Source organism: Canis aureus, chromosome X, assembly GCF_053574225.1.
Source record: "Canis aureus isolate CA01 chromosome X, VMU_Caureus_v.1.0, whole genome shotgun sequence".
Classification (NCBI taxonomy): domain Eukaryota; kingdom Metazoa; phylum Chordata; class Mammalia; order Carnivora; family Canidae; genus Canis; species Canis aureus.
Window position 1 is genome coordinate 14,067,213 of NC_135649.1, and position 15,988 is coordinate 14,083,200.

General features: G+C 40.7%; 1 protein-coding gene across 6 annotated transcripts in view; it reads left to right on the forward strand.

Annotated features, from left to right (window-relative positions):
- Positions 1–15,988, forward strand: part of MCF2 (MCF.2 cell line derived transforming sequence) — a 100,250-nt gene that overhangs the window by 7,957 nt on the left and 76,305 nt on the right. For all 6 annotated transcript variants that reach the window (XR_013375194.1, XR_013375195.1, XM_077890155.1 and 3 more), the window contains exon 2: positions 8,639–8,707. Coding sequence is in view for 4 of the 6 variants with exons in the window: in XM_077890155.1 (XP_077746281.1) it covers positions 8,683–8,707 (25 nt within the window). In the remaining 2 variants the exon portion in view is untranslated. The remainder of the gene's footprint in view (positions 1–8,638; positions 8,708–15,988) is intronic.

The following is a 15,988-nucleotide window of genomic DNA, read 5'->3' on the forward strand; positions in this document are numbered from 1 at the left end:
AGGACTGCTTTTGCTGTATTCCAAAGATTTTGAACGGTTGTATCTTCATTCTCATTAGTTTCCATGAACCTTTTTAATTCTTCCTTAATTTCCTGGTTGACCCTTTCATCTTTTAGCAGGATGGTCCTTAACCTCCACGTGTTTGAAATCCTTTCAAATTTCTTCTTGTGGTTTAGTCCCCTCCTGGGATCCTGCCTGGTTTCCCTGCAATAGTCAGGGGATGGGGGGAGTCAAAGTTCCTGCTTCTCGGGGCGTGGATCCCCTGTCCTGAGGCTCCTTGCAGGCACCTCTCCCCCACTGGATTCTTTTTTTTTTTCCGTCTTCTTACCTTGTTAGAAGAAGCGCAAACTCTTGTCTCTGTAGTGTTCCAGCTGTTCTCTCTTTAAATCTCAGGTCAGCTTCTAGGTGTTCAGGATGGTTTGGAAGTTATCTAGGTAAGTTGTTGGGGACAGGTGACTTGGGGACCCTACTCCGCCAGCTTGTCCCCCCCCAAAGACTTATTCCTATACTTTAAGAATTGTATTGTTTTAGATCTTATGTTTCAAAATTTGATCTGAGTTAATTTATGTATATGGTATAAGGTAGGAATCTAACTTCATTCTTTTTTCCCCCCAACTTCATTCTTTTGAATGTGGATATCCTGCTGTCCCATCATCATTTGTTGAAGAGTATTCTTTCCTCATTGAATTTTCTTGTCTTTGTTAAAAATCAATTGATAATGATGTGTCAGTTTAGTCCTCTCATCTGTGACATGTACCACTCTAGTCCAGGATGTTGACAATGGGAAAGACTGCATACGTAGGAATAAGGGGTATATTCTATATATATATATATATATATATATATATATTCTATATTCTATTTTCCCCTCAGTTTTGCTGTAAACGTAAAACTGCTCTTAAAAAATAGTCTTAAAAATAGTCTTAAAAAAAAGTGAACTTGATCATTACAAAAGAAATGTTGAAAATATGCCCCCAAAGTGAATTTTATGGTCCAGAGGAAAAACCCTATTAACATTGAAGTATATAGTTGACATCATATTGAATGGACAGTTTTGATTTCTTTTACCATGCCACATTACCTTGTACTATATGACATCTAAAATGACAGTTGTTGGGACACCTGGGTGGCTCAGTCAGTAGAGCATCTGACTCGATCTATCAGGGTTGCGAGTTTAAGTCTTACATTGTGCATGGCGCCTACTTAAAAAAAATTAAATGATAGTCATGAAATCTAAAGATGTGTGTGTGTGTGTGTGTGTGTGTGTGTGTGTGTGTGTGTTTATTTATCTCAAGCACAAAGAGGTTGGGAATTTATTTTGTAATTTCTTATTTTTTTTCATGATTGTAATTGATATGTTAAGATACTTAATATAGGGTTTTTAAAAATAATTCAAATTCAATTAGCCAACATTTAGTACCTCATTAGTTTCAGATGTAGAGTTTAATAATTCATCAGTTCCATATCCCATCATGTGCTCTCCTGAATGCCATCACCCAGTTATGCCACCTTCCCACCAAACTCCCCTCCAATAACCCTTCGTTTGTTTCCAAGAGTTAAGAGTCTCTCACGGTTTGTTTGGGATGGAAAAATGAAAATGTGATGGCGAAGCTAAGATATCTCTAGATTTTAAAAATGTTAATAGTGAAAAAAAATAAGCATTTTAGAATAGTACACAAATCAAGTTTTATCTGGAGTTTATAACACACAAAAGAGGGACTTTCACTTACCTTTCTCTTCCCACTCATTTTGTTGTGTAGGTACTTATAAACAACCTGCATCATGTGGATCTTCAGTGAATTGTCTGAGGTTCTACCATAGGTTAGTAGCTAATTGATTATGGAATCTACCAGTTTCTATATCCCTGCTGTGGTATTACAAGAATTGCCTGCTTGGAATATATCTTTGTGCTAAGTCAATGATTCTGGATCAGAAGCATTTCAGAAGACTGCTCACCTCTTCTGGAAGCATGCAGAGTTCTCCACTTTTTGCTTCTAGTCTTGCTTTCTAGCTGTGGCTGGACTATCCCATGCCCTCAGCTCAAATCACATCAGGCTACATATAGTCCCCAGTGCCTTCACCAACTCCTGCATTGGCACTTGGAATGTCCTCTATTCTCCTGTCCATGTATTTGAATCCTAATCAGTTTTCAAGGCCCAGCTCAGATGTCACATCATCTATGAAACTTTCCTTTTTCTCACTTGCTCAATTTAGATGCAATAATCTCATCCCCCATGCCCTGTACTGTATATTTCTCTTATAGTAGATACTGTGTACTATATTTTATGGCCGGTTGTCATATCTTCTCTTAATTTTTAAGCTTTTTAAGGTGTGACACTGTTTATGTTCCAATAGGCTGTAGCACCCAGCAGGGAGGAACACATAAAAAACCAGTAGATGCTTGGTGAATTGAATTATAGTGGATTGGAAGGAGGTTCCAGCACATTGTTAGCAGGAGGATTTAGCATGAATCTTTGTTTTCTTTTGTTAGTACAGAATTATGTGAGTCTTTCATACTGTACCTTTATTGCAGAACAAAGTACGATATGGTTTGTTCTGTGGTGTAATGGGAATTCATTTTGTGATTGTTTCAGAATCACCCTTTTGTTTATTCCACTTTTTAAAGCATAACACAAGTCAAGACAGCACTTCAGTTTGTTGCACGTGCTAAGTCATTACTGCTTACAGATGGATAGTGTATTTGCCTTTCACACTGAAAGGGAAAAATTACACTCGTAGAATCCCATCTGCTTGCAACAGGATTTAAGACTCAAAACCTAATTTTATCTGAGTTCTGCACATCAGCAATAGGGAACTTTCAAAGAGTTGATTGCTAAAAGTAACCATCATTGTTAAGGATTTCAAACTGTAAAAATGATGGAGTTTCTTGCAAAAGATTGTTTATAAACATTCTTGATACAGTTTGGAATAAAACTCTTCCTGGAAGAAAATGGGAGGTTATGGAGGCATATCTAGTTAGTAATTTGCATTAGAGCTAATTGAGTATACTTCTGAGGGCAGATTTTAGATTGTCTGAAGAAGGTTAGGGGACCAAATAAATGATACCGTAAAAGCTTCTTCTAAAGCTACTAGATTCTCCCGTGGGTATGAACAGTGCTTGGTGCCTGACAGTTGCTTAGTGTGAATTTCTTGAATGAATAAATGTGAATGGATGCTTCTCCAAGCCTGTTTCCTCATTTGTAAGGTGAGGGTTTTAATATCCATCTTGGAGGATTGTTGTTGAGATCAGAGCAAATGCATAGAAAGTGCTCTATGTTGAGCCTGACAAGTAGTAGGTGATCAGCAAATGATAAGTATCATGAATCATATCTGACACGTTTCCCCTCTGTTTTCATGCTGGTGGTGGCAGTAGGTTGATGGCCATAGAAATGACTGTTATCCCTCTGGTTGATGTTTCCATTACTTTCCCTTGTATAGTATTTTATTTTTAAAATGATTTTATTTATTTGAGAGAGTGAGAGAGGGAACCCACAAGCAAGGAGAGGGACAGAGGCAGAGGGAGAAGCAGACTTCCTGCTGAGCAGGGAGCCCAACATCGGGCTTGATCCCAGGACCCTGGGATCATGACCTGAGCTGAAAGCAGACGCTTAACCAACGGAGCCACCCAGGTGCCCCCACTTTCCTCTATTCTATTTTAATCTGAGCTCCATTTTTGCTTCTTATTTTTAGGAAAACTTGAGAATATAGAGTTATTTCCCCTTTGCAGCATTTTGTTTGCCATAGCTCTTTAAGCCATAGACAGAATGGGAAGTGCGTGCAGCATGGTTCAAACTTGTTTTATTCTATTGATATGAACAGAAACCCCAGAGAAAGGATAAATGTACATGAGAGTATCACAGTGAAATAACGCTCAAGGATTGGAATTATTGCTGTTATACACCAGAATCTAGAGTAAAAATGCTTTCTATAGAATGAGAATGCTTACAGGGACACCTGTCTGGCTTGGTCAGTGGAGCGTGTGACTCTCGACCTCAAGATTGTGGGTTCAAGCTCCATGTTGGGTATAGAGATTTCCTTTTTCTTTTTTAAAAAGTAGTCATCATGCCCAATGTGAAGCTGGAACTCACAACCCCGAGACCAAGAGTCATCGAATGCTTTACTGACTGAGCCTACCAGAGGCCCTGGGTGTATAGAGATTACTTTAAAAAATATAAAAATCTTTAAAAAATGAGAATGCTTATAGATACCAACTTACTTAACTTTTTTTTTAATAGGCTCCACACCCAGCATGGAGTCCATTGTAGAACCCATCCTGGGGCTTGAACTCATGACCCTGAGGTCAAAATCTGAGCTGAGATCATGAGTTGGACACTTAACCGACTGAGCCACATAAGCACTCCTCAAGTTACTTTCTAAACTATTGTTTTCTCTATAGGAGTTGATAAACAGAATTTAAATTCCTTGGAATGGTAATAATAGTCACATCATAGAGGCATAGACTCTTGAAGTAGGACGTGATAGATTATTTATTCCAACCCTACTATTCACTTGATTGTCCTCACTAGCCTCCTTACCACAGAGCAGCTTGAGCTTTGTTCAAACACTATCTGTGATAGAGCAGGGCTCCTTTCTGTACCTACCATGGCAGTTATTTCATCTACAAAGAGTTCTGACATTTAGAACAAAATGCTTCTTCACATGGAGTCTGTATAGCTATCTCTGTTGCTTTGTCTTCTCTCTCTGAGGGGAAAAAAAACAACCAACCAGTGAACCAACTGCCCAATTAACCAACCAACCAACCAACCAACCAACCAACCAACCAACAAACCAAAAGAGTACATGATCAAATAGGTATTCATACTCCATACCTAGCCCAAGAAATTGCACTGTGTGTGTGTGTGTGTGTGTGTGTGTGTGTGTGCTGGGAAATGTGGCAGTATGCTTAATATTCAGTGTTTCAATCTTTACAAACTATGAAGGACACCTTGTATCAAGGTGACAAGTGTTCTCCATCTCTGCAAGTGACACAACCAAAATGAATCAACTAATTAAATGTCTGTGAACCATCCATTCAGAATATATTATTTATTTCTATACCTTTTAGGACTTTTAAATTCTTCATATTTGAATTCTGAGCTTGTCTCTGCATTTACACAAAATTTCAAAAAAGATTTATTAATTTATTTGAGAGAGAGAGAGAAGCAGGAAGCACAAGCAGGAAGGGCAGAGGGGGAGACAATCTCAAGCAGATTCCAGGCTGAGTGTGAGCCCTACACAGGGCCTGATCTTAAAACACCGAGATCAGGACCCAAGCTGAAACCAAGAGTTGAACACCTAGCTGACTGTGCCACCCAGGTGCCCCAGTCTTTTTTTTTTTTTAAGTGATCTCTCCACCCAAATTGGCCCTGAACACATGACTCGAGACCAAGAGTTGCATGCTCCACTGACTGAGCCAGCCAGGTACCCCTGTACAACTATCTTCTATAAAAGAACTAATTGATTTTAAAAGAGAAATATTAGGAGCACCTGGGTGGCTCAGTCGGTTCAGTGTGTGACTCTTTGTTTCCTCTCCAGTCATGATCTTAGGGTCATGAGATGGTGCCCTACATCTGTGCTCAGTGGGGAGTCTGCAGGGAGTCAGTTCTCCCTCTCCCTCTGCCCCTCCCCCCACTTGTGCTCTCTCTCACCTGTTCGCTCTCTAAAATAAATAAATAAATCTTTTAAAAAAGAAATACTACTAATGAGTTTGTGATTTATGGTCGAGGCAGTAAAAGCTGGTCTCTTTTGCTTCCTAATCATATGTATGGAATGAATGAATTGGCAAGCACTTTTCTGGTCTTTTGCTTGCAGTTTGAAGGTGATTGCATTAGACTCTACACCTATGTGGTTCATCAGCGGAGTCAAAGAGCTGCTCCATCGGGATGTTTTTAGGGTGTCTGTCAGATTGCCTACTGAGTTAGTGCCCTTCTTTGGGCTTCCCAACCAACATTTCTTCGGTTGAGCGACTAGTCCAAAGTAAGAAGAGCACATGCCCCTGGTTTGCGAGTCATTGAGCTTTCACGAGGGTCGGCTTGACAAGCCTGCTGTCAAATATGAATCTGCTCGACGAGCAACATGCTGTGTGTAAACTTGATCCAGCTTTGGTGATCTTGGCTTTTTATTTCTCGTGCCCAGATTAAAAGAGGTTAAAGGGTCAGCAAGAGGAACATGATAAATTGGATCTGTCCTCACCTTTATATTTCAGGAGGCAAGATGTGTGGAAATTCAAGAGGGTCAGATACGAAGCAGGGTGTCACCCAGTGTCCACCTTGCCCAAAGCCACTTCTCTCACTCTCCTTTTTCTCAGCAATCATCTCACCTTGTGTTGTGCGGCTACGCACAGGTAACCCCTGTGTCTTCTCTCCCCTCTCTCTTAAAGTAACGACATCTTCTCTTTCAACCATTATCTCCTCCTTTTTTGTTAGTATGGTGATGTGACTTTCTGAGCACAGTTGTGGGAGACATTTTACAATAGAAACATCAGTATGTTTTCCTTGTAATTCTGGATTTTACCTGTCCTTGTAGCTCCTCGAATGTAAGGGGCCCGAGAAAGCATTTGCTGAATGACCCTCACTTCTGCAATGGGGGACAGTGGGGCAAGTGTTGGGGCGTGACTTGCTCAAGATCACAGAGCTGCTCGGTGGCTAAGCCAGCACTGGGGTCCAGGTCCTTATGTGACAGGATTGAAGAATTGTAGAGTAGATGCGCACGGTTTCCATAGTTATGCAAGTGCCTGAGTGGTAATGGGAGGAATCAAATTGTAGCTATTAGTACTTCCAGAAGTGCCATCTGACATAATATTCACTGATTGATCTTGGGAGATCTTCCTATTTCTCAGCACAGGGGGGAAATTTTGGTCCTATTATGTAGGAATGTTTTAATGTCTAATGTCATCTCATTTAAATCATATGGGACACGTGGGGCATTGCCACTTTTGCAGGCCTCTAAGGGCAGAGAGACTTCTACTTCTCTGCATCACCCCCATTTTCCACCTTGTTCCATGTCTCCATCCCTAAAAATGTCAGTGTGTAACCCATGTTTGTGGCTGCCACAACCACATTCTTTTATCTGAGGAAACATGTAGCATTAAAAAAAATAACTATTCAGCTGTCTGGATGGGAAGGCTTGGAAATGTACATGCACATGCTTGGCGTGGGGCACTTCAGGAGTTGACTCTTTTCCTTAATTCCAAGACATTTTTAGGAATTGAGTTTTACATCCCAATAAATTGCAGATTTTTAATGGCCTGTGTCTTTTTTAAAAAATATTTATTTATTCATGGGAGACACAGAGAGAGAGGCAGAGACACAGGCAGAGGGAGAAGCAGGCTCCCTGTGGGGAGCCCAATGCGGGACTTGATCCCAGGACCCCAGGATCATGACCCAAGCCAAAGACAGATGCTCAACCACTGAGCCACCCAGGCAACCCAGTGGCTTGTGTCTTATGAAAATAGTCACTCAATTTCTTTTATCTTTGAAATAGGGAGTATTTAGGTGAGGGGTGGGTCACTGTGTAGCAGATATCCATTACTCTGTGTACTGTGGACCTGCTGAGAACTTGTTTTTCTAATGCCCTTGAGCAGGATTACTTCTGGTAAACAGCATCCATATGGTATGATTTGAGGAGCACTAAGGAGGGTAATGTGTCATCAGCCTGACACCACCAGCTACTAGGCCTTTGAAGGCCCTTTGTATCAGAGAGCAGTGGGAAATATGGCTTCTATAAGAGACGTGGAACCACAGGCATTAAAACCAGCAATCCAAAATAGCCTTGTTTGATGCCCTGTTTTCTTTAAAAAGTTACCCTTGCTCATGGACCAGAGGCAGGTAGTAGGCTTTGATTTTTGGCTCTTGTAGCGTTCACTGGAATGGAACATTACAAATTAACACTTGCGAGCTGGAGCATCTAAAACACATGGAGCAATGCACGGATGTTGTTCTACCCATTGTGATCAAAGACAAGCTCGTATGTTGCTTATTGAACACCAACTATCATGCCAGTTGGTTTGCAGTTCATTGGCGCAGCACCCAATGATGTAGATATTATTGTGCCCGGTTGATTGGGGAAGGACATGTTTGTATGGCCAGGAAATGCAACAGGCAGAGATTTCAGTCCCTCTGTCTGGCTCCCAAGCAACGTGCTTCACCACTCCACTCTACTCTCTCTGACTTTTCCTGACTTAGGAGATGAGATAAGACATACCTTCTTCAGGGTTATTTTAAGAATCCAATAAGATAAACGATCTGAGAAGTGCTTTGTAACCACTAGTAAACTTTGCAGAATGAAAGGCATTGTCAGAAGTAGAAGGCAGGCTGCTCTGGTGCCTCCATGTGACCATCTACCCTTTACATAGATCTAGATGTCCTGGGGTTAGGACCTTTGCCCCTGGCTTTCCGGTGAGCGAGAGTAGTTTATGTCCTAGGGATAGATTCCGAGAGCTAGGACACTGGTCTTACTTACCCAGTGATCTTTTCAAGAGTGCGATTTCCTTGCCGTGTAGCTGAGAGGAGCAGAGAGGAGGTGAGCAGTGCGTCTGCAGGGCCCCCAGGGTTCTTTGCAGCATAATGAGGAATGAGGTGGATGCTCCCAGCTGTGTTCTAACATGCATGTCATCTCTCTCCCTTCTCGCCTGTCATAGAGACTGAGCTGCTTCTCCGTGCAAAGGACATCAGTCATTTCTTAATGCAAGATATCGCCTTCTTGTCTGGTAAGCAGGCTTTTCATATATTTAGACCAGATAAATGTATGAGTCTCTTAGCAAAATGAGTGCGGTCCTTATTATAGAAGTAGTCACACACACACACACACACACACACACACAGTTTGAGAAGCACTATTTTCTTTTTTTTTTTCAGTTTTTATTTATTTAAGTAATCTCTACACACAGCATGGGGCTCGAACCAAAGACCCCGAGATCGAGTCACATGCTGAGAAGCACTATTTTAATAAACATTTATGCATTGTGCACATAGTGGCCAAACAAATAGACATTTGGAGAATAGAGCTTTTGAATGTGTTTAGATACATGATGAAAACAATCTTACCACCTTTGTACATTTGACTTTCAGGCATGCCTTTGGGAATCCATGATAGGTGCAAGTAGAATTCATCTAGGTGGGTGCAGGCTGAGAGAGAGGGTGACAACTGAGGGGACTTCTTGGCGATTTTCTCCACCACCATAGCTCTGATTATTTAAATGTTTCTTTTTTTAAAAAAAAAGATTTTATTTATTTATTCATGAGAGACACACAGAGAGAGGGGCAGAGTCACGGGCAGAGGGAGAAGCAGGCTCCATGCAGGGAGTCCGACGTGGGACTCAATCCCGGGACTCCAGGATCATGCCCTGGGCTGAAGGCAACACTAAACTGCTGGGCCACCCAGGGATCCCTATTTAAATGTATCTTATGGGATCCCTGGGTGGCGCAGCGGTTTGGCGCCTGCCTTTGGCCCAGGGCGCGATCCTGGAGACCCGGGATCAAATCCCACGTCGGGCTCCCGGTGCATGGAGCCTGCTTCTCCCTCTGCCTGTGTCTCTGCCTCTCTCTCTCTCTCTGTGACTATCATAAATAAATAAAAATTAAAAAAAAAATAAATGTATCTTATAAATGCCATCAAGTCATTCTAATTAAGAGCACATACTGAGTTATTTTTTTTAGAGTTTCATTTACACTTGATAAAGTAAGTTTACTAATATCTGTATATATGCATTGGTATGTGTATGTGCATTTGTATAACATTTTATTTTATTTTTATTTTATTTTTTTAAAAGATTGTATTTATTTATTCATGAGAGACACAGAGAAAGAGAGAGAGAGGCAGAGACACAGGCAGAGGGAGAAGCAGGCTCCATGCAGGGAGCCTGATGTGGGACTCGATCCCAGGATTCCGGGATCACGCCCTGGGCCGATGGCAGCCGCTCAACCACTGAGCCACCCAGGCGTCCCAAAAGTGACCATCTTAACTGGTTTTTAAAAGTATAATCTCCATTTTATTTTTTTTCAGAGAACAGTTTTTCTTCAGTCTTTAAGGACTTAGCTCCTTACAGGGCCTTTGGTGGAGGTGGTGGGATAGCACCTGCAAGTCTAAATCGGGGTGAGGGTGGTAGTGTTGGGTCCTTCTGTGCTTCAGGAGAGTGATTCTGGATTACGTTGGCGTGAATGGTTCAGTCTGCATGGTCATGTAGCCCACAGACAGCTTGGAATGCACATAGGCCTAGAAGATCTTCACTTTGGAAATGCCCCAGTCGGCAAGAGTTTTTCCTATGGTCCCAGTAATGAACTCTTTTTTAAAAGATTATTTATTTATTCATTTACCAATGAGAGACACACACACATACAGAGAGAGAGAGAGAGAGAGAGAGAGAGAGGCAGAGACATAGGCAGAGAGAGAAGCAGGCTCCATGCAGGGAGCCCAATGTGGGACTGGATCCCAGGTCTCCAGGATCACGCCCTGCGCCGAAGGTGGCAGCTCAGCTGCTGAGCCACTCAGGTGTCCCTAAGATTTTATTTATTTGAGAGAGAGTGAGAGAGCCTGTACACGAGTGTGTGTATGACTGGGTGGAGGGGCCGAGGGAGAGAATCCTCAAGCAGACTGCCCTCGGATCTGGGAGCCTAATGTGGGGCTCAATCCCAGGACCCTGAGATCATGATTTGAACTGAAACTGAGAGATTGAGCCACCCAAGTGTCCCTGAATAAAAAATATCTTGATGGCTTTATCCTTGGGCATGTAATGGGCACAGTTGGTGCTACAAGTAGGCTGCATGTGACTGTGGCCCTTTGTGATGTGACTGTTATTCCTTCTTTTTTTGGTCATCTTGGTCATCTCCAGAAGTCTTGATCTTGCAAAACTGAAACTGTCTACCCACTAAAAAATAATTCCCCATTCCCTTCTTGCCTTAGCTCCTGGCAACCAACCATTCTACTTTCTGTCTCTGGGGGTTTCACTACTGTAGGTACCTCATAAGAGTGGAATCATACAGGATTTGTCTTTTTGTGATTGGCTTATTAATTCACTTAGCATAATACCTTAAGGTCCATCCAAGTTGTATATATCAATATATGTCAGAAGTTCCTCCCTTTTTAAGACTGAACAATATTCCATTACATATATATACTAAATTTTGTTTGTCCATCCATTGATGGATACCTGGGTTGCCTCCACCTTTTGGCTATTGTGAGTAATGCAGCTCAATAGCATTACTTCTTTTTAGAGATGTAATTGGTGAACCATCCCTCTCTCTTTTTTTTTTTAAATATTTTATTTATTTATTCATGAGAGACAGAGGCAGAGACACAGGCAGAGGGAGAAGCAGGCTCCATGCAGGGAGCCCGACGTGGGACTCGATCCCTGGACTCCAGGATCACACCCTGGGCCAAAGGCGGCGCTAAACCGCTGAGCCACCCAGGGATCCCCCATCATACCTCTCTTTTTGACTCATTCAGAAATCTAGGGAAAGTTCTGCTTAAAGACCAGCAAATGACTTTCAAGTATTAATTGGAACTATACCGGTAAACATTATTAGAGTACACAGGTAGGGGCAATTTATGAGTCTGTGTTGTTTGCTTGAAAATGAGTGCTTCTTAGATGTTGAGAGTACAAGAAATGATCTTACTCCTTTTAAGTAGTTTAATTATTGCTCCTGAAGTGCAACCAGCATGCTCAGTTTACTAAACAAGCATTTACTTTATAGATGATCCTAATTGGACACTTTCGTCTGACCTCTGCTTTAATGATTATAATTAACAGTAATTATGAATTAGTGGTGACTTAATTAATGTGGCTTTATGTTTTACTTTATAAGTGCTATAAATGTGTGACATATCGTCACTCTTGAGATTTGGGTTATTTTACTGAAGCTCATCAGTGTTTTTCAAACTGTGTTCCATATATATAGAATGACCCTCAAGGCTAGTTCCCCCACCCAGACCTCTGCTACAATTTCTTTACCTGCTCTTTGTGGTGGCTTCTTTTGTTTTTTTTTTAATATTTTATTTATTTATTCATGAGAGACAGAGTGAGAGAGGCAGAGACATAAGCAGAGGGAGAAGCAGGCTTCCTGTGGGGACCCTGATGTGGGACTCGATCCCAGGCCCTGGAATCAGGCCCTAAGCCAAAGTGGATGCTCAACCACTGAGCCACCCAGGCGTCCCTGTAGTTCTTTCTTTTGAAGGAAGCGTTTCCAATGGGAAAATAATTAAACCCTCCAAATTTAGAATATAAACACCTCTCGTTCTTTTCTCACAAATTTACTATCTAGTACAGCACTTGTAGGTATTCAGTGGTAGTAACAGTTTAGAGATTAAGCAATGATCATTTACCCTTATAAGAACCTGCATTCTTTCCTTTGATAGGTATAGCTTTCCTAAGTGCTGGCTGGTTCTGTCTTTAACTAGAGTGCTTACCAGCTTGCTTGGCAAGTCTGTTATATTAAATATTATATATATATATGTTGAATTATGTGTTATATATAATTTTTTGTTTTATGTATATGTATTTATTAATTTTTTAAGAGTTTATTTATTTATTCATGAGACACACAGAGAGAGGCATAGACATATAGGCAGAGGGAGAAGCAGGCTCCCTGTGGGGAGCCTGATGCGGGATTCGATCTCAGGACCCCGGGATCATGACTTGAACCAAAGGCAGATGCTCAACCATTGAGCCACCTAAGTGCCCTTTATATATTTATTTTAAGTAAACTCTATGCCCAACAAGCTCACAACCCTGAGGTTGAGTCATATGCTCTACCAACTGAGTTAGCTAGGCACCCCCATTATATATTACTAGTTCTTTTATATACTCTACCTGTAGAAGCCCTTTGTTTAATGATTTGCTATATCTCTTGGTTTAGAGTTATACAGTTTCTCCCTTGAGTTCCTTTGAAACTCTTGGGTGGATTCTGCCATTGTCCGTGATAATCTTCATCCTACTCTCATAGCCTAAAAGATTTATCATTTGATGTAATACTTTGAACTAGTTTGATACAAAAAAAATTAACTTGGGAATGGGAACTCTCCTTCATGTTTCCCTTGGTAAAGACTAAGGCAATGAATGAATTTGATTTTGTTCAAAGTGCATTAGGAAAGGATGTATATTCGGCTTTTATTGAATGGAATGTTCTAGAAACGTCAGTTAGGTCATATTGGTTAAGATTGTTGCTCAGGTGTACTGTCTACTTGCAAATTGTCTACTTATTCTATCAGTCATTGAGAGGTGGTGAACTTTATTTTTTATTTTCATCAAAAACATTTTTGAGATTTATTTATTTATTTTAGAGGGAGAGAGAGTGAGCACACATGTGAGTAGGGGAGGGGCAGAGAGAGAGAGAGAATCTTTTTTAAATTTTTTATAAATTTATTTTTTATTGGTGTTCAATTTGCCAACATACAGAATAACACCCAGTGCTCATCCCATCAGGTGCCCCCCTCAGTGCCCATCACCCAGTCACCCCCACCCACCGCCCACCTCCCTTTCTACCACCCCTAGTTTGTTTCCCAGAGTTAGGAGTCGACAGAGAGAATCTTAAGCAGACTTTCCACTGAACGCAGGGCCCAACACAGGGCCCCCTCCCCGGACCCTGAGATCATGACCTGAGCTGAAACCAAGAGTTGGATGCTTAACTGACTGAGCCTCCCGGGTACCCCGGTAGTGAAATGTTTTGACTAAAGTCGTGGATTTGTCTGTTTCTCCTTGCACTTCTATCAGTTTTTGTTTCATGTATTTTGAAGCTCCGTTATTAGGTACATAAGCATTTAGGATTGTTATATACTCTTGATGAATTTGCCCTGGTTTGATTATCAAATGATTTTCTTAATATCTAGTTATATTCCTGACTCTGAAATCAATTTTGTCTAAAATTAGACAACTTCTTTTTGACTAATAGTAGTATGGTATATCTTTTCCCATCCTTTTGCTTTTAATGCATTTGTGTTTTATATTTATTTATTTTTTTAGATTTTATATATTTATTCATGAGAGACAGAGAGAGAAAGAGAGAGAGACATAAGCAGGAGGAGAAGCAGGCTCCATCCAGGGAGCCTGGTGTGGGACTCGATCCTGGGACTCCAGGATCACACCCTCAGCCGAAGGCAGATGCTCAACCGCTGAGCCACCCAGGCGTCCCTGTGCTTTATATTTAAAATGTGTTTCTAGGGTGTCTGGCTGGCTCAGTTGGTAGAGCATGCAACTCTTGATTTTGGGTTTCTGAGTTCAAGTCCCACATAGAGTGTAGAGCTTACTTAAAAAAATAAAAATAGGGCATCTGGGTGGCTCAGTGGTTGAGCATCTGCTTTTGGCTTGGGTCATGATCCCGGGGTCTTGGGATCAAGTTCCACATCAGGTTCTCTGCAGGCAGCCTGCTTCTCCCTCTGCCTATGTCTCTGCCTCTCTGTGTCTCTCATGAATAAATAAATAAAATCTTAAAAAAAAATAAATAAAAATTAAAATAAAATTATATTTAAAAAATAAAGTGTGTTTCTTGTAGATAGTATATAGTTGGGCCTTGGACATTTTTATCCAATTTGATCATCTCTAACTTTTAATTGGGATGTCAAGATTACTTATATTTAATGTGATATATCTTACTATTTGTTCTCTATGTGTCCCATTAGTTCTTTTTTTTCCCCTCCAGTTTTGCTTTCTTTTGGGTTATTTTTCAGTTCACTTTATCTCCTTTGCCATTGTCTTATTTTTTTAAAGTTATTTATTTATTTATTTATTTATTTATTTATTTATTTATTTATTTTAGTAATCTACACCCAACGTGGGGTTTGAATTTACAACCCCAAGGTCGAGAGTCACATGCTCTTCCAACTGAGCCAGCCAGGTGCCCTGCCATTGTCATATTTTTATTGAACATTGAATTTTTTTCATATCCTTACATCTTTTTTCACTTAAATTCAGCCAAATGAGAATTACAACTAAACTTATCAAAAAATTTCTATTAGCAAGCTTAATTCAAAGACCTCCCTAATAACTTTCCTAAAATAATCCTTAAACTTCCATTTAGCACTAAATATTTACTGAGCACATCCTCTGTGCTCAGTTGTTGGGTCGTCTATACAGTGGGACCGTAAACATTTATATGGCTCATCCCTTTACTTAGGTGGCTTTAATTCTCAATTTTCCTTATCCTCTGGGCTGTGTCGAGGGCTGTAGCATAGGGTGCATGCTGAATTTTAACCCAAAGAGAATTTATGGTCTTTGTTTCTTTGCATTAGTAAAAGTCCTATACGATTGTTGCTATTACTGCTTATATTGTTTTTTTCACAAATCCATTAGAACATCACTTATTTCCTGTAGCTTATATCCTGTATTCTTTCAGACTCACCATAGCTGTAAATGGTTGATTATATCAAATCACCTGGTTTGAATTTAGGCCCATAGCATTGGTATAGAAACAGTTATTTCCCAGTATCCTCAGTTGTCCAATATGAGGGGTCAGCTGTGTTTTTAATTATATTTATTATATTCATTTCATCAAAATTTCTGACTATAATCACTTATTTTGCTTTCTCTCTCTTTCTTTCTTTTTTTCTTACATTCTGTTTTCATTTAGAAACTACTCGGCTACTTTTTTCTTTCTTTTTTTTAATGTAGACTCCACACCCAGTGTGAGGTTTGAATTCAAGACTCTGAGATCAAGGGCAGCCCGAGTGGCTCAGCGGTTTAGCACCGCCTTCGGCCCAGGGTGTGATCCTGGAGACCCGGGATAGAGTCCCACATCGGGCTCCCTGCATGGAGCCTGCTTCTCCCTCTGCCTGTGTCTCTGCCTCTTGCTCTCTCTCTCTGTCTCTTATGAATAAATAAATAATAAAATCTTTAACAAAAAAAAGGCTCTGAGATCAAGAGTCAAATACTCTACCAACTGAACCACCCAGGTGTCCCTTAGCTACTCTTTTGACTTAGTCAGGAGCATGGTGCCATTTTGATTTTTGTGGAGACCATCATCCTTATAAAAGTTACATTGGCCCCAAACTGCCCCTCTCA